Consider the following 19,918-nt stretch of genomic DNA (forward strand, 5'->3'; position numbering starts at 1 on the left):
TTATTAGTGAATATAATCTGTGTGCAGGCCACAGCTTTAATAAGTTTTTTTCTCATCTTGCTCTGTCCAAGGATGCTGCCTTGTTTTCTAATTGCTGGCCTAGGACTTCCACCTAATCCATTCCATGTCTCTGTTGATGGGTGTGATGATCAGTCAGATTTAGAGCCTCTCTCAGCTTACAGCTGCCCACACTGGTGTCTTGTGTGCACAAACTTAGCTGCTTTCATGGTGCTGCACACAAGGATCTCACATCCAAAATTTCTTCTTCCTGTCTCCCCAGTTCAAACCCAAGCGTGTGGGAGCAGGATTTCCAAAGAAATCCAGCTTGTTCCAGACAGCTTCAGAACTGCTGAAGATCAAGGAGGAGAGTGATATAAAGCCTGTCAAAAAAGACTGCCCAAGTGGGCAGGACAACAGCAGCTACAGTCAGGACCTGGACACCAGAAACTCTGTTCTTCAGAGGGAAGAAACTGCAACCAAAGCAGTGAGTGAGAGTGCAAGGGTAGAACTGCACCCAGAAAAGAAGGGGCAGCAAACCAGTCCAGACACAAAAACTGCCCTTGGGGACAGCCCTGCTAAGAAGGCCAAACTTAGCAAGAAGCAGCAAATGCTTGCAGAAGCAGCCAAAAAGGAATCACAGGATATTTCCAAATTCTTCTCCCTCCCCAAAAGTGGCTCTAAAGCTGAAAGCTGCAGTGTAGCAAAGGGAGATGGCTGTTCTGCAAGCACACTACCTCAGGCTTCTTCTCAAAGTGTGTGTCAAGAGAAACTAACACCTCAGGAAAGCAAAGATGCCTCTGGAGATCTGACTGGGCAGTTCCAGGCAGAGGATAAAGAACTGAGAGAAACAGAAGTAGCACTGACTGAGAGAGGGGAGAATTCTGAGACCCAGCAGGCTGCTGATTCTGAATTCCCTGAGGAGGAAATGGATGTGAAGTCCAGGTAAAATCTCTACTTCTCTGCTCCTTGTGTTGTCCAGAGTCCCACCAGCCTTGTTCTGGAAACCTGTATGAGGTCTGGGTGAGTGAAGGAGACTCTTGCTTTACCATGCAGTCTCATGGCCACTGACAGTAAATGCAGAGATATTTTCACTGTGAAATTATTACAATTGGCCTTCTCTCCACTCTTCCCATTAGTGCTGCTGAAAATGTTGCAGATTCTGAGCTGCCTGTTGTTGGGGAAGGTGACAGTGGGAAACGACCAGGATCAGATGAGGTGAGATTTCAGTGAATGCTGATTTCCTCTATTCCTTCTGCTCATTTTGTGCCAAATTTCTCTCTGGGAGTGACACTCCTGCTCTGAGAGTGTCATTTATCTGGGGAGGGCCCAGCTGCAGTTGCAGCAGAAAGGAGAGCCCTGGTTGTGTTGCATTCCTGGTGTTTCCCTGCTGCCCTTTGGGCTGTGCCAACACCTTGGGCTGCAGTGCAGAGCTCTCCCTTCACTGCTTTGTTCTCTCCTCTGTGCAACTCATGTGACTGTGCCCTTGCTGGTGACTTGCCTGGAATGAGTGTCTCCACCCCTGAGATCTGTCACTAACTATAATTAGGGAGCTGCTTTCTCAAGGCAAGGGCACAGGCCAGAGACACAGAGGACCATTGGGAAGTGCCCCCTGCTCACAGCCTGCCTTGCCATTCAGTCTGTGCTTCTGCATTTGGCAGCTGTCTCTGCCACACTGCAGTTTCCTTTCTCTTTCAAACTGAGCAGGAGCATGGCTCTCCTGATGTGGCTGATTCTTACTGAGGGATGTATTCTTAGCAGGCATCCTGAGAAATCTTTTCCAGTCAGTTTTCCTCTGCAGGACAGGGTCTAGCAATTAGTTGCCCCAATAGGAGCACAGGATAGTTCTATTCTTTAAAGGATTTTTTTTTTTTAAAGTCCCTTTGTGTGGGAAATAGTGTCTGCACTATTAAAAGAGGTTACAGAGATTCCTGCTTGGTATTCATTGGAGGGAGAAACTGCAAGATGCTGCAAAGATTCACATTCTGCTGCTTGGAAGGGCAATGCTGCCACAGGAATTGGTAGGTTTGGTTTTCTTCTGCCCCCTCTCCAGGATATGGAAAGTCCTGCAAAAAAGCGGCTCCGGACAGCAGCAAAATCTTCAATTCTGACCCAGCCAGAGGGCAGAAGTGGTGCTCCAACAAAGAAGAAGGTGACTTTTGACTCAAATTTAGCACAGTGTGATAAAGAAAGAAGCAGCAAGAGCCTACAGCCAGTGACCAAAGGCATGTCCCTCAAAGAGACTGCAGACATCGTTGTCAAGTATTTGACGCCGTTCTACAAGGGAGGCAAATTTGCTTCCAAGGTAGGGTATAGCTCAAGGCCCTCTTTCAGAGAATTCACCTCTCTAGGGATCTGAGGCTCTGAGAAGGGGAAGATGATCTGGACCCCTCCCTTTATTTCCAGTTACATTTTGGTGTGTGCTGTTTTAGTGACTCCAGATGCAGCAGCTTCCCTCTCCCACAGAAGGGTTGGTGTGTGTTGGTTCCACACTTCCTTGGGGTTGTTCATATTTCCTCATTAAACCCTGGCATGTTTTTAACTCCCACCTGGAGTAGCAACAGCTCAGGTTCAGTGCTGGTGTAGTTTCCTTGCTGTGCCCTGCAAGGCAGGATTTGTGTGCCTGGGCTTCTCCAGCACTGCAGGGCCAGCTGGGTGTGTTCAGTCTAGGAGGGGTTTGTGCTACAGCAGTCTGTGCTAAGGGCAAGGCAAGCATGGAAACAGACTGGTGAGATAACTGGTGTTTGCTTTGTGCTGTTGTGCTCTTTGTCTTCCCCAATGCTGCAGGATCTCTTCAAGGGCTTTGCCAGGCACCTGTCTCACTTACTGACCCAGGAGCAGAGCTCTGCCCGCAGGACAGGTGTGTCTGGGGTGAATTCAATGCCAGATGGGTTCATGGCTTTAGAGGGGGCAGATGTCTTAAGTATCAACTTAAAAGATGGTGTTTCCTCTCTTGCAGTGAAGGAGGAAGCCCAGAGACTCATCAAGGAGTTTTTCAAAACAAGGCTCAGGTGTGAGAGTGAGGCAGACTGGGAGGAGCTGCAGAGCTCCGAGAGCTGATCCTGCTATTGTGGGCTCTTCCTTCCTGCAGCAGCAGCACCAGGGGATGTGGAAGAACTCAGCCATGGAAAGTTTTATGAGACTGCAGAAATGAGATTTATTTGTCTTTTCCCCACTGCATTTTTGCTCACTTCTGTCCTTAGTGACACACAGTCCCAGGGAACCAGTTTTTATGAGCTCATGGTGAGTTTCCCCAGTAAATGGGGTGCTGAAACCCTCAAGGACCAAGAGGTGTGAAGTTGTACCTGCTGTGTTTGTTAGGGGCTGCTGCCTTGGATGTTCTGCACTGTCTGCAACCCCTACTACCTGCAAGTCTGGGCAGGGCTCAGACATTCCAGCTGGGACTCTGCTTTGGGATGGCACCTTGCTTTCTAAATGGCTCCTCCTCTTGCTTCTCTCTCCTACTCTTGTTTCAGTGTCACCAAGTTCTCATGCTTTGCTCAGGGCTGCTAGTAACAAACTCAGTGTTTGAGTTCCTGGATGGAATATTTTCGTTTGAAGGGCAGGGGAGGAGAATTTTGCAATTACAATGGAAGCAGTGCTTGCTTTCTAAAGGAGGAGAAACTTAGATTCTTTTTCTTTTAATGTGAACTTCTTTAATTTTGTGCAGTTCTATCTGCCCTTTAATTTAAGTGCTGATACTCTTCCAGTATTAACCTCTGCAACACTTCCAAACTTTGCTTGTAATCCCTAAAGCCATATTTGCTCCCTGTGCCTCACCAAGAGTCTGCAGTACAGGGAGCAGTGCTGCTGTTACAGCTGGGTAAGGTTCTGCTGTGACCCTCAAACTTACACTGTGGTACCTCTGCTGCTGTGTTTATATGGAACCTGATCCTGATTCCCTGGCACAAGTCCTTCCTGTTGGATTTCTCTTGTGTTCTGCCTCTATTCCATACCTATAGGGGCTGGAGGCCTCAGGTTCAAGTGCTGCTAGAGGAATGTGCAGCCTCAGAGGCTGCCCAGGGGTTTGGATCACTGTATCCACAGCTGTATTTTTTAAATATTCTGAAGGGTATATGCAGAACTGACAATAAAACAATGTTACAACTTCTGTGGATTGTTCCTGGAAGCTTTTTCTTACCACTCAGTCACACAGACTGGTCAGAGGTACATTGAGCAGCACTCAAAGGGAAGCACCTGCCAGGGAAGATGCTGTAATTCCCACTGGCATCAACTCACCAGCAAAAGTCTAACTGTACATCAGGTGCAACTGAGCACCTTCAGATCTCTCCCCCTTCCTTGCCAACAGTGACATTTTCCTCAAGCTTTGCCCATTTCCTGCAGTTAAGTTTTCCCAGGTTAGATGTAAAAGCTATCATATCATACCTTCAAAACATCTCTGTGATTATTTTATTGTAATTTCCTAAAAGGCAGTTACTCCTCAGGTCATTAGGAGAGCTGTGGCAATAAAAATAAATTAAATATTTTTGTACAACCCAAACCACTTCAGTATAATACAAGTTCTGTTTGAAGATGCTTGCTCCAGGGGCATGGAGCCATCATTGAAGTCTGACAGCTGCACAGCCATGACTGACTTCTTTATAGTAGACAGAACCATATGCATATAATTATGTCAGTGAGAAATTAATTAACAATAAACTTCCTTACAATTGCAGCTCAATCTGTGCCCCAGCATATGTGTTAATTGCATGATTAACACTGATCTGCTTTTCAATTCTACAAACTCCTGCTTCACAAGTCCTGCTACAGGACCTCTGCATATCAATTCAGAGAAAAATCTGGCTCCTGGAAAACACCAGCAGCCCATGCAGGCCCATCAGCTGGGCATCAGGATATACAAATCTCTAGCAAGCACCAGGCTTTGCTCATAATAACTAATTCAAAACAGAAAGGAGGAATTGCACAGTGCAAAGCTTGAAGGCAAGTGCTTGCTTTGGGTCAGCTGCTCTTTGTTGGAACAGGCAGTGGTGTGGAGAGGCCCTTGGGGTTTGTTTAGCCACAGTGTGGATTGTTTCAGGGAAGTGCTTGGGGACTGAAGGGCAGGTCACGAGGGTTATGGTCACTCCATCAACAAACACTGTGGTGGCATTCTTAGAAAGCAGCTGGCTGAGGTCATGGGTGTCTTCTGGAAGAGTTCTCTCCCAAAGACAGGTCAGGGAGCACTGGTCAAGTTCAGAGAAAGGGAAATAGTGCTGTTTCCCTTGGCCAATCTCCTCCTCCTAGGCTCTAGGAGTGCAGCTCTGTTTTATCCAGGATGACAACAATGGTGTGGTACAGTTCTTTGGCCTATCAAAACACAAACCAGCATCAATCACTCTGCCCCAGAAAGACCTGCTTCCCCTAATTAAATATCCCCATAAATCACTTCCCATCATTAAATACCAGCCACGTGCTGGGACCAAGGAAAAGCAGCATCCCCGTCCCCCTTTGGGACAGGAGGGAGGAGCAGCAGCAATGCCCCTCAGCAGAGCTCAGCTGGGCAGGGGAGGGCAGCCTGGGGGTGCCAGGAGGAGGGGGCAGGTCTCACCTGTGGCAGCTCCAGCCAGAGGGCCCTGGGGCTGTCGGGGGAGCCGTAGTGCAGCTCCAGCCCCGGGAGGCCCCGCTCAGAGACCGGCCGCAGCGTGCGCATCCTCTGCAGCTGCTGCAGGGGCACTGCCTGCCACACCACCTGCCAGGGGAAACAGCCTCTCAGGAGCAGCCCTGGCTGTGAAACCATCTGATGCTCACCACAGATCACTCCAGGACGGAAGGTCTGGGGCACAGGGTGGTGTGTGCAGGAAGCTGAGCTGCCCAGCACAGCCCTGGAACTCCCACAGGATTGGCACAAACAGGAATTTCTACATTTAGTTTACTGTGGATTGTGCTTGTTAGCATGAACACTGGACTTACAAACAGCCCATGTCAGTAATCCTGTTCTACACTCTCCTGCTTTGGGCCAGTGCTGCTGTCAGAGTGGCTGGGATGCAGGGATGTCCAGCCTCTTCCTGCACAAGTTCTTCTAAAGTCACAGTTAGTATCTGGCAGACATCAGGGGGAGTTGTCTGGCATACCTGGCTGGTGCCATCCACCACAATGATCTCCTTGTTGTTCACACCACAGAAACAGGGCACAGGGACCCTCTCATCACTGATTCTCTCCACCACGAAGATGGTGTAGCCAAAGAAAGGCAATTTCATCACATGCTCTAGAAGAGAGCAAAAAGTGGCATGAGGGAGCAGCTTTTAGCCAGCAAATTACTGCACCAACCTGGGGTGGTCAAAGCTGCCAGCATTCTCAAGATTTTCTACATTAAAAAGTAACATTGACAACTTCTGCCTCCCTCCCTGGCATCTGAGACTCAATTCTCAGCAGCCTGAGTGTCTGTCCTGTCCTTTTCTGACCTGAAAACATGCAGGCAGAATATAAATTAAAACACAGCTTATACAGAGCTCTGAAAATTCATTGCAGACTCCTACAAGAGATGAAACTCCTACCATGATCACCATGCTTGGCAACAAGATCTAATCCACACTGAGGAGCTGTGAGGGAATTCCATTCTCATGGCCCATTCCAGGCTCCAAGAATCATCAATAACCTCTTGAATTGTCCCAGAAGTGCATTCAGAGCAGCTTCCAGAAACTGAAACAGCATAGGAACTGAAGCAGATCTGGAAGTCTCCTCACCTAGGAACTGGATTTTGGCATCCAGAGGCTGGAGGGGCTGCCTTGCTCTCAGAAGGGTGGCCACGTGGTTGTGCAGATCCTTGGGGCTGATGGAGGCCTGCAGGCTCTTTGGAGTGTATTCCTTCAGCTCTTCCCTGTGCCAAAAAACAGATTCTATTTCACCCCCTGCCCAGCTAAAATCAATCATCAGCCAGGGGATTCAGGAGGAGGTGAAAAAAAATTCCATTGTTTATCTGGGAACAAGGGTGAGAGGAACAGCACAGCAGGTGATGCCTGCATTGGGTAAGGTGGAAGGAACCATCAGAGACAGTGAGACCACCCTTGTCCCCAGAGAATTCAGCTGTGCACCACTGACCAGTGCAGGGAGAGAAATCCCTCCTTTCTGGAGACAGCAAGAGCTCTTCAGTGACCTGGAGGGTTCTGCTATTTCTGCTGGTGCTTTAAGGGAATCTGATAGAGGCATTACCTCAACTCCAAGTCAAAGTGCATCAGGAAAGGAAGGAGTGGCAAAGTACAACTTGGAACTGCAGGGCTGAAGGTTTCTAGTATCTAAGGACAGTTTTGTTCCCATTGGGCATCTCACTAGAGATTTCAGGTGTCCAGGGTTGAAACCTCTGGCACATGTGAGAAAGAACAAAGGAGGATTCACCCAAACCATGAGCTCATTCCCTTCCTTCTTGGTGTTACAAATCCATGGCAATCAAATCAAATTACCATGGCACCCTCATGACCCTCTCTGCTCTCCAGAACTGGACATTTCTTACTTATTCAGAGAGGACTTCCAGGTGCCTGTTCCTATCCCCTGTGGTACCTATTGCCAAAGAGAGATTCCCCCCTAGCCCAGACATACCTGGAGGGAGCAGAGTTCTGCTGCTCCCCTTTGGCCCAATGCTGGAGCATTGCCAAAAGGCCCACCTGCATCTCCATTTCTTTACTCTGGCTCAGCAGGATCCTCCCATTCAGGTAATCCCACAGCACCTGAGGGACAGCACAGCCTTTGTTACACCTGACAGGGTACAGGCAAGCCTGGGCAGTGCCAGGCTGCACAGACCCACATCCTGCCTTGCTGATAATGTCCAACAAAGCTCTCTGGGCTCAGGAGGAGCCTGGGCAGCTGCACAGTGTGTGGAGCAGCACTGTTGCAGGCTGAGGCCACAGGCACAATTCCTGCCACCACAGCTTCAGCGTTTAGTCACTCCCAGAAACAGCACACACAGCCTATCAGCCCAAGCCCTCCTGCTTTTCCAGCCCCCTTGAGACCTTCCTGCTGGCTGGGACACATCTGTCCCTGCCAGGGAGGATTCTGCTCTTGCTTACCTGTGCATAGTGGACATCTGTGTAGACCTGGCTGTCGAAGTGCAGAGGTGCCCTCCAGATGAGCCTGCGCAAGGTCACACTGACCAGCTTGTCCTCTAGCAGGTAATCATGGAGATACTCCTCCAGTTTTATTGGCCTCACCATTTTATCTACATGACACAGACACAGGGTCATCCATCCCTCTTGGTGGAGAGGCTGGGACAGGAACCTTCCTGCACACCTCAGTTCCACCCTGCCCTGAGACTCCAACCAGCAGCCATTCCAAAGAGACACAGAGCCTCACAGCTCTTTCAGGAACAAGTAACACAGCCCCTGAGAAGGATCAGTCCTTAATCCTAATACAGAGGGAAATTGCTTAGGAGGGCCCTCCCAGGGCCCAGCAAGGGTGGAGGAACTATTCCAAGCAGGAGCTGTGGTGCTCCCTGTTGCAGAGGCTGCTGGAAGAGAGAAGCTCCATGCTGGTCTCTACTTACCAAGATTTTTGTCAACACTCCTGACAGCAAAGAGAACAAAGTCCTCTGTCTCTTGCTGTTCATCTATTCCCATCTGCTCACAGATCTCCTGCAAGAGCTCCTTGGCCACCTGAAGCAAGAAAAGAAGGAATTCAATACCATGAGCAGACAAGCCCAAGAGCAGGTAGAGACATTATTCCTTGTCAGATTAGGGATTTCCCTGGTGTGGCTCAGAGACCAGATCAACGAAGGAATTCCCAGCTGGGGACTCACAGTGAATGTCCTGATCCTGGTGACGTACTCCATGCCTCCAGGCATCAGCACCACCAGCCGGCGGGCACCGTGTCCCTTCTGCAAAGGACAGTGTCAGGCAGGCTCCCACCAGCCCCACGTCTGCTTCTCCCTCTCCTTCCTCATCCTCCATCCCCCTTCCTCATCCTCCATCCTCCTCCCTCTGCTTGTGCACAGCTCCTGCGTGTTCCCTGCCTGCTCCATGGCACTGCACTTCCCAAGCTCCATCTCCTCTCCTGAAACACCAGCTGTCCCTGTCACACTGGCACCTCCAGCAAAGCCTCTCCCCCTTCCCAGCACCCCCCAATTCCCAGCCCCCCATACCAGCAGTGCCTCCATCTCCACAGGGAAGGGCAGGTGCCGGCGACCCCCGTACAGGAAGTTTTTGCGCAGGTTGCTCTGGCAGATCTTGGCAATATCTGCAGGAAAAAGAAAAAGCTCCACGTGCTGAGCCAAACAGAGAACTAAACATCATGTACTGTGGTGTTGGGTCATCCTGGCTGGGTGGAATTTAACCCCTGGTCACTGCCAGGGGAGCAAAGAGACTTGATCTCAGCTCCCAAGCTTCCAGGACACATCCAAACCATGGCAGTGTCCAGGAAAGAGGAGTGGCAGGATGGGGGATTAGATCTGGAATATTTGCTTTACAGAACAGTCTTACCATAGTGGGTGCTGGATGGATCACTGCTGGCCAGCTGCAGGAACTTGGTGGCATAGGGCATCAAGACTTTGGAAGGCAGGAAATACCCAGTGAGCAGGTTGAGGAGCAGCCAGCCCCGCTTCTCGCTCTCCCTGCGGATCAGAAAGGGCTGTGGGCACCTTGGGACAGGACAAGTGCTGCTCTGAGCAGCTCAAAGGGAGCTTGTGCCCTTCTGAACACTTTTGGCAGGGGGCAGAAAAGGAGGTGTCAGCCCTTGGACAGAGGTTTCTGTGCTCAGCAAGAGGTTGATCCAGTTATTCCAACAGCAAGTGAAGAAAGGGAGCAATGAAGGCCACTCCAATGCCACTGCTGCCACCTCACAGGGGCCAAGGCAGTCCTTGACTAGTGTTTATCAACTCCCCTAGGATAGGAGGAAGAAATCAGGACAGCACTCTGAGCAGCACCACAATCAGGAGCCACCAGGAATGTTTACAGGTGCCCAGATAGGTCAGCATCCAGAAACATAAGGAAAAATATCCACTAAAGTGAAAATGCCAGACCCAGTGATTTTACACAGGCAAAATGTCCTGAGTGCTCAGCAGGAGATTCAGCACTGGAGCAGCTGGGGACAGCCCATCCCAAGGGGACAGCCTCCCCCTGGCCCTGGTGTCCCTGCAGCCCTTGGTTCCTCTCCAGCTGTGCACACACAGGAGCTGGCAGTGCTGGTACTCACTGCTGAGGGTTGTGGGTGACCTGTTTGAAGACCTGGCAGTAGATCTCATCGTGCAAATTCTCCTTCTCCTTGCACAGCTGCATCCAGAGAGGAGAAAACAGCATCAGAGAGGGGATGAGAGCATCAGAGATATCCCCAGGTTATCCCTGCACCCTTCCTCTCCCAGCTTCAGAGCTCTGTCAGTTTGGCTTAAAGCTTGGGCTTTGCAGCCTCTGGTCTCTAATGCTATTTAGGCCCAAAGAAGGAGAGAGGAGAGGCAGGTTGTGCTCTCATCCAGTGATATCAGGGAAACCATTTACATGCAGCCCCTCCCCACAGTCTGTTCCAGCTCCTTCCTCAAGTAGGAGGTGCCATTATGGCTCTCCCTGCTCCTTTCCTTCCCAGCAAGGTCTTGGCCCTCATTCCCACTGGTGCTTTCACATTTTCCCAGGGGGAGCCCACAAACCTGGAGGATTTCAAAGATGCATCGGACCTCAGTCTGGTGCTTGTGTTTTGGCTGGTCCCCCATGAACCTCATCAGAGCTGCAAGGCAAAGCCTGGCCTTTAGTCTGAGCAGGGCTGGCTCTGCCATGGGCTGGCAGTGGGCAAGGAAATGTCCTGGAAACTCCTCTGCTGTTACAAGGCTTGCCCTGCACATGTGGAGCCAGCCCAAAGCCCAGGCAGTGTTCTGGGACACTTGGCACTCAAAGTCCCATTTGCTGGAAGCTTTCAGCCAGCACACAGGGGGTTATGAACTGCAGAAATGCCTTTCAAGGGCCCTCCTCACCCAGTCTGCACAGCCACTGAACCCCACAACATCTGTGTGTGCCCCCTGCCCACCCCACAATGTGTGTGTGCCCTTCGAAGGGTTCTACCAGTAAAATCCAGATACATAGCACAGCAAGGGGTTTTTATAGGGTTTAGGGGGAGACTGAGATCCTAACCAGTAAAATTATAAGTTGAAAACTATCCAATTACTTTAAGATTCTAGGTTAGAAAAGACCAATCATCTAGTAAAGTTAAAGACCAATAGAAATCCTAAATGATAACAGGGGTTTCAGTAGGGGGGGAACATTTCTCATGAAAAGTTTCATTGTCCCAGAGGCCCTTTTCTGGGACAGTTGTATCATCCACATGTGCCCACCCTGAGCACCCCACAATGTCTGTGTACCACCCTGCCCACCCCACTGCCCCCTCTGCAGTGCTGTGCCCCAGGGAGTGCCTTACTCTGGAAGTTCTTTGTGGCCAGCTCGTTCAGCTCACTGTCAGAGTAGCGGAGCAGAGAGGCCTGGATTGGGACCTGCAGGGCAGAGCACAGGGCTAAACCAGGGCTGGGCACCACACAGAGCTGAGCTAACCTGAGCTCCAGGAGCCCACAGGCACAGCCAGAGCAGGGGACACTGCACTTGTGCAGAGGTGCAGCCAAGGCTCTGTTCTTGGGGCATGTGGGGACAGAGCTGGGGCAGTGCTGGGCTGGCTGGGCCAGGGGGAGAGGCTGAGCTCACCTTGCTGTGCCGCACCAGCTCAACAACACTCTTCCTCTCAGCAGAGCTGCCCTTCGGGCCCTGCCTAGGACAGGAAAGGGAACATACAGTCCAAGAAATAACCCTGGTGTGGGTCAGGCTGCCCAGGTGTTTGGGAAGGAGCACCTGCACTCACATGGACTGAGCCTCTCGGAAATAGGCGGCGGCGAAGTCAGTCATGGTGTAATGGTCACCAGTAGGGACTAACATGGTGCTGGTGGCTCCTGATGCCAGGCTGAGGACAGAACTCTGCAGGAACACCACCAAACCCACCCTGAAACACCAGCTGAGGAGCTGCAGTGTGTATTCTCAGCTGCCTGGCCTCCCCTCCAACACCGTGATGGATTTGAGTGTCCCATCTGCAAAGACTAAGCACTCACCATCCTCCCTCGGAGCCCAGACCCTCCCTGGCACTCCCACAGAGCCCAGCCACGTCCCTTGGGTGCTCCTCCAGGGCTGCCCACCTCCCTGCTGGTGTTCCTGCTCTCGGGGGAAGCTCTGGTGCTCCTCCTCTGCTCTGCCCGTCTGTCCATGCTGCTGCTCAGGTAGTCGGGGGCAGGAGCCAGCTGCACCAGGCTGGTGGGGAAGAGCCCGCAGCGGCCCCCGCAGGAGCCAAACTGCCACCCTGCAAAGGCACAGAGCAGTCAGGAGCAGGAAACTGGGAAAACTGCACTGAAGCTCTGCTGGCAAAGGAGAGCACCAGATACACCAGGCTTTCCTGCACCCTAAGGGAACATTCAACATATATTCCTGCAATTGGGACAAGGCTCGTCTTTGATGCCAGCCTGCCTTGTATTCCTCTGGCTCTGGGCACCATGGAGCCTGCAGGCCCTTGATCCTGGTCCTGCCAGTCCCAGCACAAGTTCTCACCTGGCTCCACGCCCTGCACGGGCAGCAGCTCGATCAGATCTCCCTTCTTGAAGCTGAGCAGGCTCTTGTCATCCACCACGTAGCTGCGCAGAGCCACCACATAGTTGGTGTCCTGGGGAAAAGGGCACAGCCAGCTCAGATCTCATCCCAAGGTGTGAAGGGTTCGGATCATATCATCCCATGGACACTCTCAGGTTCACCTTCATTCCCTTCTGCACTCCAGCTGCTGCCTCACCTGCCTCAGCTCCTGCATGAAGAGTTCCACCATGGCCTTGATGCAGGGAGCCTTTGCAGAGTGCAGGATGAGCTGCTCTGTCTTCAGGGAGAACTCCAGCGAGTTGCTGCCTTTCATCTCCACTGACAGCACATCTGCAAAGCTGGGAACACAAGCCAGCATGCTCAGGCTCCTTCTGCCAGAGCTTGGGATGCAGAATGTGGGATGGGAGCCCATTCCAAGGACTGGGAATGGAGACATGCCTCAACATTCTCCATGCTGGCTGCTCATGGCTTTCACCCTGAGGAGCTCCTGTGATGACACACGGAGCTGATTCAGCCCCAGCTCACTTGTTGTAAGCAAAGGTCAAGGTGGGAAGGAAAAGGAGAAGCCAGACTCATTAAAAGGAGGGTCAGTGAGTCACAGCTGGCCTAGGACAATCCTAGAGAGCACAGCACAACTTGGAATTCAGCCAACAACCTGCCAGACACAAACTGTCCTGCAGCAGCAGGGCCCCTCTGCTCACCAGTAGCTGCGTAGGATCTTGAGGTGCTCAGGATGGTATCCAGCTGCTTTCTCCACCTTCAACAGCCTCATGCCCCGGTGAGAAACACCCAGGATCTGCACATCACTTCCCTTTTCACCCTGCAAGGCAAGTGCAGCACAGAGAATCAAGGCTCCATCCCACCTGCACAGAGAAAGAGGAGTGAAACCCTGCCAGGTGTGGGAGGTGCAGAATCACTGCAGAGTGGCCAGGCAGGGGGACACAAAGAGGGAACTGGAGCCTCAGCTGAAGCAAGCCCAGGGTCTGGTGGGAGGAATTAGACCCACCTGAACAGGGAAAAGGCGGGAGAAGTAGTTGGCCCAGTTGTCCCGAGCAGCCACTACAATCCTCTTCTTTATCCCCTCCTCCTGAATGGACTGGGCGCTGCTGCCAACTTGGAACTCGGCTGGCAAGGTTACAAAACAGTTACTTCTCAGAAAGACAAGGGTGGCCAAGGCTCCCTCTGCCCAGGGATTCATTCCCAGCCATCCCTCTGTGTGCACAGCACAGAAAGGACACCTGCTCAGACCAGTCTGCCACTGGTTTCCACCCCATCTCCATGAAGAGCATGTCAAAGATGACAGTTGAAATGTGAAACAAATCAAAATCCTACCCTTGGGCTCCAGTTTCCTCTCCCCACAATAAACATTTCAGAACTAAGTTTTTCTAGCTCACAGAAATTTCAGGGCCATTTGGAATAAACAAACTTCCTACGCTGCACTCCACAAATGTGCTTTCCTGCTGCAGTGACAGACATTTGTCCTGTGCCCCAAGTACTGACTGAAAGGCCAGTTTCTCATTCCAGACAGGAGCTGGGCTGGGCACAGAGGGGAAGGGGCTGTTAATTACTCAGCAGATCTTTCATCTTGCGCTTCTCCTCCCTGGAGATCCGGAAGCAGGACTCAGAGAAGGTGTCACGGATGATCTGCAGGGAGGGAACAGACAGGCTCCATTGCAAAGGCCACACCTGGCTCTGCTGGAGCATCTGGGGCTGTTAAACTGAGTCTCAGACAGCAGGGAACAGGGCCTGGACTGGATGGATCTGGAGAAGAGACTTGCCCTGCTCAGGATGGAGAAGTGGAGGTGACTTATGCAATGTAATTGTGGAGTGTTTTGTCCCCTGAGACAACTGGCCTCGAGCCACACTGCAGTGCTTACCTGTTCACACAGCAGGTTCAGGCAATAAGGGTGGCTGAAATTTTCTTTGGGGTAAAACACCTGCAAGAGGAGGGAAAGAGTGGTGTTATAGATATTGCAGAAGTAGCTCCCCAGGGATGTTTTGCAATCCCTGCTGCCAGAGAGGAGTGAGCTCATCTCCAGAGACAGGCAGGGAGAAGACACTGAATGTGAACACAAGGATCAAAACCTGAGTGGTCAGACCAAGGGATGAATCCTGGTGAGTTTAGCACACTCTCCAATATTTGGTTTTAAACATATTTGTATTATTTTAACAGGAAAGCACCAGGCAGCAACAAATTCTCTTTTAGATTTCCCAGTGGTCTACAGAGGAAGGAAAGAACAGGCAGAGAAACTGAGACACAAGTGTCAGTAAGGCAGAGCAGGACTCATTTTCCCCACAACATGATCCCCTGCCTCCAGCTCCTGTGTCTGATCCCAGAATTCTCCTTGTGCTCTTATCTTACATTGAGTGCCTATGACCAAAAATACCCATTTTAACCAAAGATGAGAGGAGCTCCCCCCAGCCATCCTCAGCCAAGGAACTGAACCTCTTTGCGCAGAAAAATTTTCCAGGCAGGGTCGACATAGGAGAAGCTGACACTGGTGGTGAGCTTGTACAGCTGGGTCTTGATCCCATCATCACCTGCCATTGTCACAGCAGAGTCTGTGTGGGCAGAAAAAGCAGGAGATGGTTAAAAGATTCTTTCACCCACCAAAGATCTGCCAGGAGAAAGGGGACAGTTCCTGATGGGATATTCCTGTCAGAGATTCTCCTGAAGGTCAGCAACCAGCTCATGTCAGCACAAACCAGTCATTCCTAGAACTTCTGGGAGCATTTACACTTGCTGTAAGTTCATTGCTAGGAACAGAATCATTCCAGATATGAGGAGCACTCAGCCTGCCACACAAAATACTCCCCTGGTGTTTGAGGTTGAAGACACAGGTTTCACTTTGTGTCATTATAAACAGGCTGCTGGAGGTTTCAAAGGGACATGAAAGTTCTCCCCAGAGCTTGGAGGCTGCAAGGCTCTGATACAGGGCACCCAAAACTAGCACTGGATTGTCTCTCTGCAGATGTGCTAGACACAGGCTCAGTCTGAAGGCAACTGCTCAAATTTGTTACTTTATGAGGTAGGAATGTCTTAATTTAAGCACTTCAAATTTTCTAAACTTCAGAGTTCATAGACAAATAATGTATTTATTCCTATTCTTCAGCTGTTTCTATATCCCTATTCCAAAGCATGAAATAGATTTTCAGCTAATCCAGTTACCTTCACAGGACTTCCTAAAGAATCATTTTTGAAAGGAGGAGCTAACATGGAAATTTCTTTTTACCAGCTAAATTGCTGCAGGATGGGATCCTTCAGTGAAGTGTTTGACTGACTGTTCCTTGCAGATCATGAAATGTGATGCTAATGGGAATTTAAAACAGCTTGAAGTACATTGGTACAGATATCCAATGTATAAAATGAATTCAGACTCACACTGAAATTCAGAGGCAAAACTGAGACTGAATAACACTTGCAAACTATTAGATCTACTTTTTAAAAATGGGCAGCATCCAAACACTCTTAGGGTGTCCAAGGTCTCCCAGGCTCAGCCTCCCTCTGACAAACATTCCCTCATTCTGCAGCCTAAGATCCTTCCAGGGATTTGTAAGGTGAAAGAAAGACCTGGCTTCCCATCCTCCCTGGTCTAAAGTCCACCCACTAATTGCCACTTTGATAATTATGCTGCAGGTAAACAATAAAAGCATGGTGGGCTGGACTTTGATAAAGCTGTAGCCCAAAGGACCTTTCTATTTTTAGCTGCTTTTTTCAGCTGAAGGGAAGAGTTAAGAGCTGGGAAGTGCCATGCTGGTTGCTGGGCCAGGCTGGAGCTGTGACATCCCTGTGATTGCTCACAGATCACATTGCACCATCCCCCTGCTCCCACACAGCTCAGTCCCTGCCCACTGGCTGATGCCAGGACCTGTGCCAAGGCTCTCCTGGGCTGATTCCAGCCCCATCCCATCCCCATCTCCATCCCCAACCCATCCCCATCCCCATCCCCTCCCTGCCCTGCTACCAAACCCCACCTGGCTGAAGTCAGTTCTCACCTTCCCCTCTGGGTTCCTGCCTGCCCTGGTCCTCAGGAGTTGGTGGGGTTTGAGGGGGAGCAGAAGGGGCCTGGGGAGCTGGGGGTGGCCCCTCAGCTTTGAAGATGGACAGGAGAGGCAGCTGCTTCTCCTTGATAGAGCTGGAGGCTGGGCCTGGCTTGGGCTTGACAGGTGGAGGTGTTTTCTTCTCCTCTGGCACAGGAGATGTCTGCAAGAAGCAAAACATTTGAGCCAGTCTCCCCCTGCATTCCTGGGCTCTGTCCTGACTCTGCTGTTGTAAAAATCATCCTAGGGCAAGGTCTGTGTGAGCAGCCCACCACTGCCTTTAGATCAACACAAAATCTGCAAAGAGATGATCAACCAAACCCAGAGCACCAAGTAATTGAGAACAAATGCTTTGGATCTTCTTTCACCAAAATGCACAGGCACTTGTGTGGACTTTTCATCTTTCTTTTTCCTTTGGGAAGGAAAAATGGATGTTAACAAGCCAAAGTCTTGGTGCCAGCCATGGAGAGCATGAGTTGCTTGCTTCTGCACCATCCTTAAGCATCTCACAATAGGACTTGCTGCTCCTTTTCTTCAGGACCTCAAATGACTTTACAGGCTGGAACCCAGTCTAGGGTGGCATCACCATGGTGTGAGCTCCCAGCTATGCCACAACCCAACCAGGAATCAGCTGGCTGCTACTGCAGCACCAGGGAGACCCCAGCCTGCTGGAAATGGGATGGACAGGCTCTGTCTGCTGAGCTCCTGAAGTAACCAGAGCAAAGGACTCACTGATGGCTGAGGTGAGGATTTCATCATTCCCAGCTTGGCCAGAGCCTCATCTTTGGGGTCATTCTTCTTTATAAATGGTTTGGACACTCTCCTGCAAGGGAACAGGGAACAGCACTGTTGGTTTGGGCACAATGGTGCAGTGGCAGAGCTGGGACAGAGCAGCCCCAGGCCCCTCCTGCCCAGGGGATCCCCCACTCTCACCTGGCAGGCTGGAGGGGCAGGGGCTCGGGGGCTGGTCTGCTCTGGTACATTTTGATGATGTTCCCAATCTCATGGCTGGGTGCAGGACGTGACTCAGGGCCTGAAGGTTTCACTACAGGTGGCTCCTTCCTTGGTTTTGGTGTCTCTGTTTTTGGTTTTGGCTCAGGAGGTGGCAAAGGGGAAGCAGGAGCTGTTGGGGTGACAGCTTTAATCAACAGACCAGCAAAGACACAGGAGAAATCCTTTTATCTCATTCAGCCTTCCCTTTCTTTCCCTCTGATGCTGACTGGCCATGACCTGACATTTCTCTTTTCTCTCCTATCAAGATGCAGAGTCCCAGAAGAGCCAGATCCTTCCCTCCTCTGCCTAAATCCTGGCCTGATGTTCCTGGAAAGTTCTTTCTTGTCAACCTGCTTGGTCTCCACTGCCCATCTTACCTGGCACTGGTTTAGGGACAGGCTTCACTTCTTTCCTCTTCTCCAGCTGCTCTCTTTTCTCCTCCTCTTCTTCCTCCTCCTCCTTTGGCTGGGGTTTTGCTGGAGGAGTCCAGGTTTTGCTAGGTCTGACTTTCTTCACTCGGATGTGCTGCTCTCCTGCACAGAAAGGGGGACTTGAGCTGGTCAAACCCACACCAAAAACCTGCCACTGGTGGCACAGTTCCCACACTTGCCTCAGTCAGCAAAAATCTCTTTTCCTAGAGTGAGGGAGAAGGTGGCAGTCACAAACCCAGAGATTTCTAGAAAACTGGCCTCACAACAGCTCACAATCTGAATTGCAGCTGAACAACAACCCCAAACCCCTGTACACACATCCTGCAGGGATTAGCTGAATTCCAGACAGGGAGACAAGAACACCTGGGCATGCCAGGAAAGCTGCAGAGCAAGGTGTGATGATGAGTGAAATTCCCAAAGTGCAGAGGCTCACCCATCTTCTGGAAGTACTCTCTCTTCTGCTGGAAGGTTTCCCGAGGATAATCATCATCCTCATTGCTGGAGAACTCCTCTTCCACGTAGTCATAATCCTGCAGGGAGTGCACAGCTTTCTAAACAAGTACCTCTGCAGTGCCCTTCAGCTCAGGGGTGATTTTGTCTCAAAGTTCTGATCTAGAACCTCTCCACATCCACTAGGTCAGTTTTCAACACAAGGAACCCCCAGCCAAGCACAGAGAAGGGGAATTGTGTTAGAGGCCCAACACAGCTTGGTGGAAGATAAAGAGCTCAGAGTAATTAATTCTCCTGGGGAAAAATTCATCTTAACTGGAAATGAGTTGTCCAACTTGCAGCCAAACCTCCACAGAGCAAAAACCACCAAGGTTTGATCCTTACAGACTCAGCAAGCAAAGTTTGAAAGGTCTCAGTATCATCAGCAAGCACAAATCTCTGCTCTCCTCTCTGCAAACCACAGCCACACACAGATGGACACAGAGCAAACACCAAACACAAAATTCAAACCAAATCCACCTCAGCTTTTTGTTTCTCATACCTGCTCTTTTGCCTTGGCTGGTGGCTCTGGAGAATTTGCTGATGTTGCAGCAGCCTGGCTGCTGAAAGGATTCTTGGGTTTTGGGAGAGTGGCTGGGGCTGAGGCTCGTGCTGGGCTTGAGACTCTTGGCCTTGGGTTCTCAACAGACTTTTGCTGCTTCTGCAGCTCCTGCTGCTGCTGCTGGGAAATGCTCAAGGCTTGAAGGGTCATCTGCTGGGCCTGGGGAAGGAATTGTAATGTCCATGAGCTCTAGGCTACACAAACCCAGCCATCACTCACAGGCTGTCCTGTGTTTCCACTGTTAATCAACCCCCAGACATCCACATTGCACAGCAAATTTCCCAGGGAGTCTTCTCCCACCTGGCCAAGGATGCAGAGGTCCTAACAGCCCCAAAGGCTCAGCTGCCAGCCTGACACTGCCCTGCACTCACACGGCTTTGCACAGACAGCACAACACTGCAGACCTGCCTCTGAAGCAAACCCCAGCTTAAAACCCCATGGGAATTACAGCTGAATCTTCTCAGGACCTGCTCCTGTCCCTGCTCCTCACTCATTGAAGCTGCCTCAGTGTCCCCATGGACACAAAGGGGCAAAAAAGGTTCCCAGTTTTTAAATCATCCCCACTTCCTAGAGCTCACCCCAGCACAGAGCAGGGAGTGGCCCAGAGCAGGCACAAAGGGCAGAAGGGCTGGGCTCCCCCTCCAAGGCACAAACACCAATGTGTGGCTCTTCCCAGGTCCTGGGGCCCTTCCACTCACCATGAGCATGGCTTGCTGGTTGATAAAGGCTTGCTGCTGTGCTGCCAGCTGGCTGGGGTCTACAGCTGGAACCATGGGCTGGGGCACCACCATGGCTGTGGAAGACAACATATACACCTTCAAAATGCTACAGGTGAACATTTCCCACAGAGCCTGAGCATCAGCCTGAGCACCCACTGA

General features: G+C 51.0%; 2 protein-coding genes across 5 annotated transcripts in view; one reads left to right on the top strand and one right to left on the bottom strand.

The window, feature by feature from the left end:
• RECQL5 (RecQ like helicase 5) overlaps positions 1–4,109 on the top strand; it is a 37,716-nt gene extending 33,607 nt beyond the window's left edge. For 3 of the 4 annotated variants that reach the window (XM_079323403.1, XM_079323404.1, XM_079323402.1), the window contains exons 16-20: positions 281–942; positions 1,137–1,215; positions 2,051–2,302; positions 2,785–2,857; positions 2,936–4,109. In XM_079323403.1, coding sequence (XP_079179529.1) covers positions 281–942; positions 1,137–1,215; positions 2,051–2,302; positions 2,785–2,857; positions 2,936–3,057 — 1,188 coding nt within the window. In that variant the 3' untranslated portion in view covers positions 3,058–4,109. The remainder of the gene's footprint in view (positions 1–280; positions 943–1,136; positions 1,216–2,050; positions 2,303–2,784; positions 2,858–2,935) is intronic. The other variant, XM_079323405.1, reaches the window with a different exon arrangement.
• Positions 4,110–4,491: 382 nt separating this feature from the next.
• Positions 4,492–19,918, bottom strand: part of MYO15B (myosin XVB) — a 42,894-nt gene continuing 27,467 nt past the window's right edge. Inside the window, exons 35-64 of the mRNA XM_079323369.1 lie at positions 19,739–19,833; positions 18,981–19,199; positions 18,423–18,519; positions 17,936–18,091; positions 17,499–17,688; positions 17,298–17,388; positions 16,521–16,728; positions 14,971–15,086; positions 14,402–14,461; positions 14,093–14,168; positions 13,531–13,649; positions 13,226–13,344; positions 12,721–12,862; positions 12,486–12,597; positions 12,080–12,240; positions 11,752–11,864; positions 11,598–11,661; positions 11,320–11,392; positions 10,559–10,635; positions 10,114–10,190; positions 9,402–9,532; positions 9,065–9,159; positions 8,723–8,800; positions 8,471–8,579; positions 7,998–8,146; positions 7,531–7,658; positions 6,681–6,814; positions 6,069–6,202; positions 5,546–5,686; positions 4,492–5,304 (exon numbers count right to left, since the gene is read on the bottom strand). Of these exons, the coding sequence (XP_079179495.1) occupies positions 5,245–5,304; positions 5,546–5,686; positions 6,069–6,202; positions 6,681–6,814; positions 7,531–7,658; positions 7,998–8,146; positions 8,471–8,579; positions 8,723–8,800; positions 9,065–9,159; positions 9,402–9,532; positions 10,114–10,190; positions 10,559–10,635; positions 11,320–11,392; positions 11,598–11,661; positions 11,752–11,864; positions 12,080–12,240; positions 12,486–12,597; positions 12,721–12,862; positions 13,226–13,344; positions 13,531–13,649; positions 14,093–14,168; positions 14,402–14,461; positions 14,971–15,086; positions 16,521–16,728; positions 17,298–17,388; positions 17,499–17,688; positions 17,936–18,091; positions 18,423–18,519; positions 18,981–19,199; positions 19,739–19,833 (3,524 nt within the window). The 3' untranslated portion in view covers positions 4,492–5,244. The remainder of the gene's footprint in view (positions 5,305–5,545; positions 5,687–6,068; positions 6,203–6,680; positions 6,815–7,530; positions 7,659–7,997; positions 8,147–8,470; positions 8,580–8,722; positions 8,801–9,064; positions 9,160–9,401; positions 9,533–10,113; positions 10,191–10,558; positions 10,636–11,319; positions 11,393–11,597; positions 11,662–11,751; positions 11,865–12,079; positions 12,241–12,485; positions 12,598–12,720; positions 12,863–13,225; positions 13,345–13,530; positions 13,650–14,092; positions 14,169–14,401; positions 14,462–14,970; positions 15,087–16,520; positions 16,729–17,297; positions 17,389–17,498; positions 17,689–17,935; positions 18,092–18,422; positions 18,520–18,980; positions 19,200–19,738; positions 19,834–19,918) is intronic.

The sequence above is a fragment of the Erithacus rubecula genome (genome assembly GCF_903797595.1).
Source record: "Erithacus rubecula genome assembly, chromosome: 20".
Lineage (NCBI taxonomy): Eukaryota > Metazoa > Chordata > Aves > Passeriformes > Muscicapidae > Erithacus > Erithacus rubecula.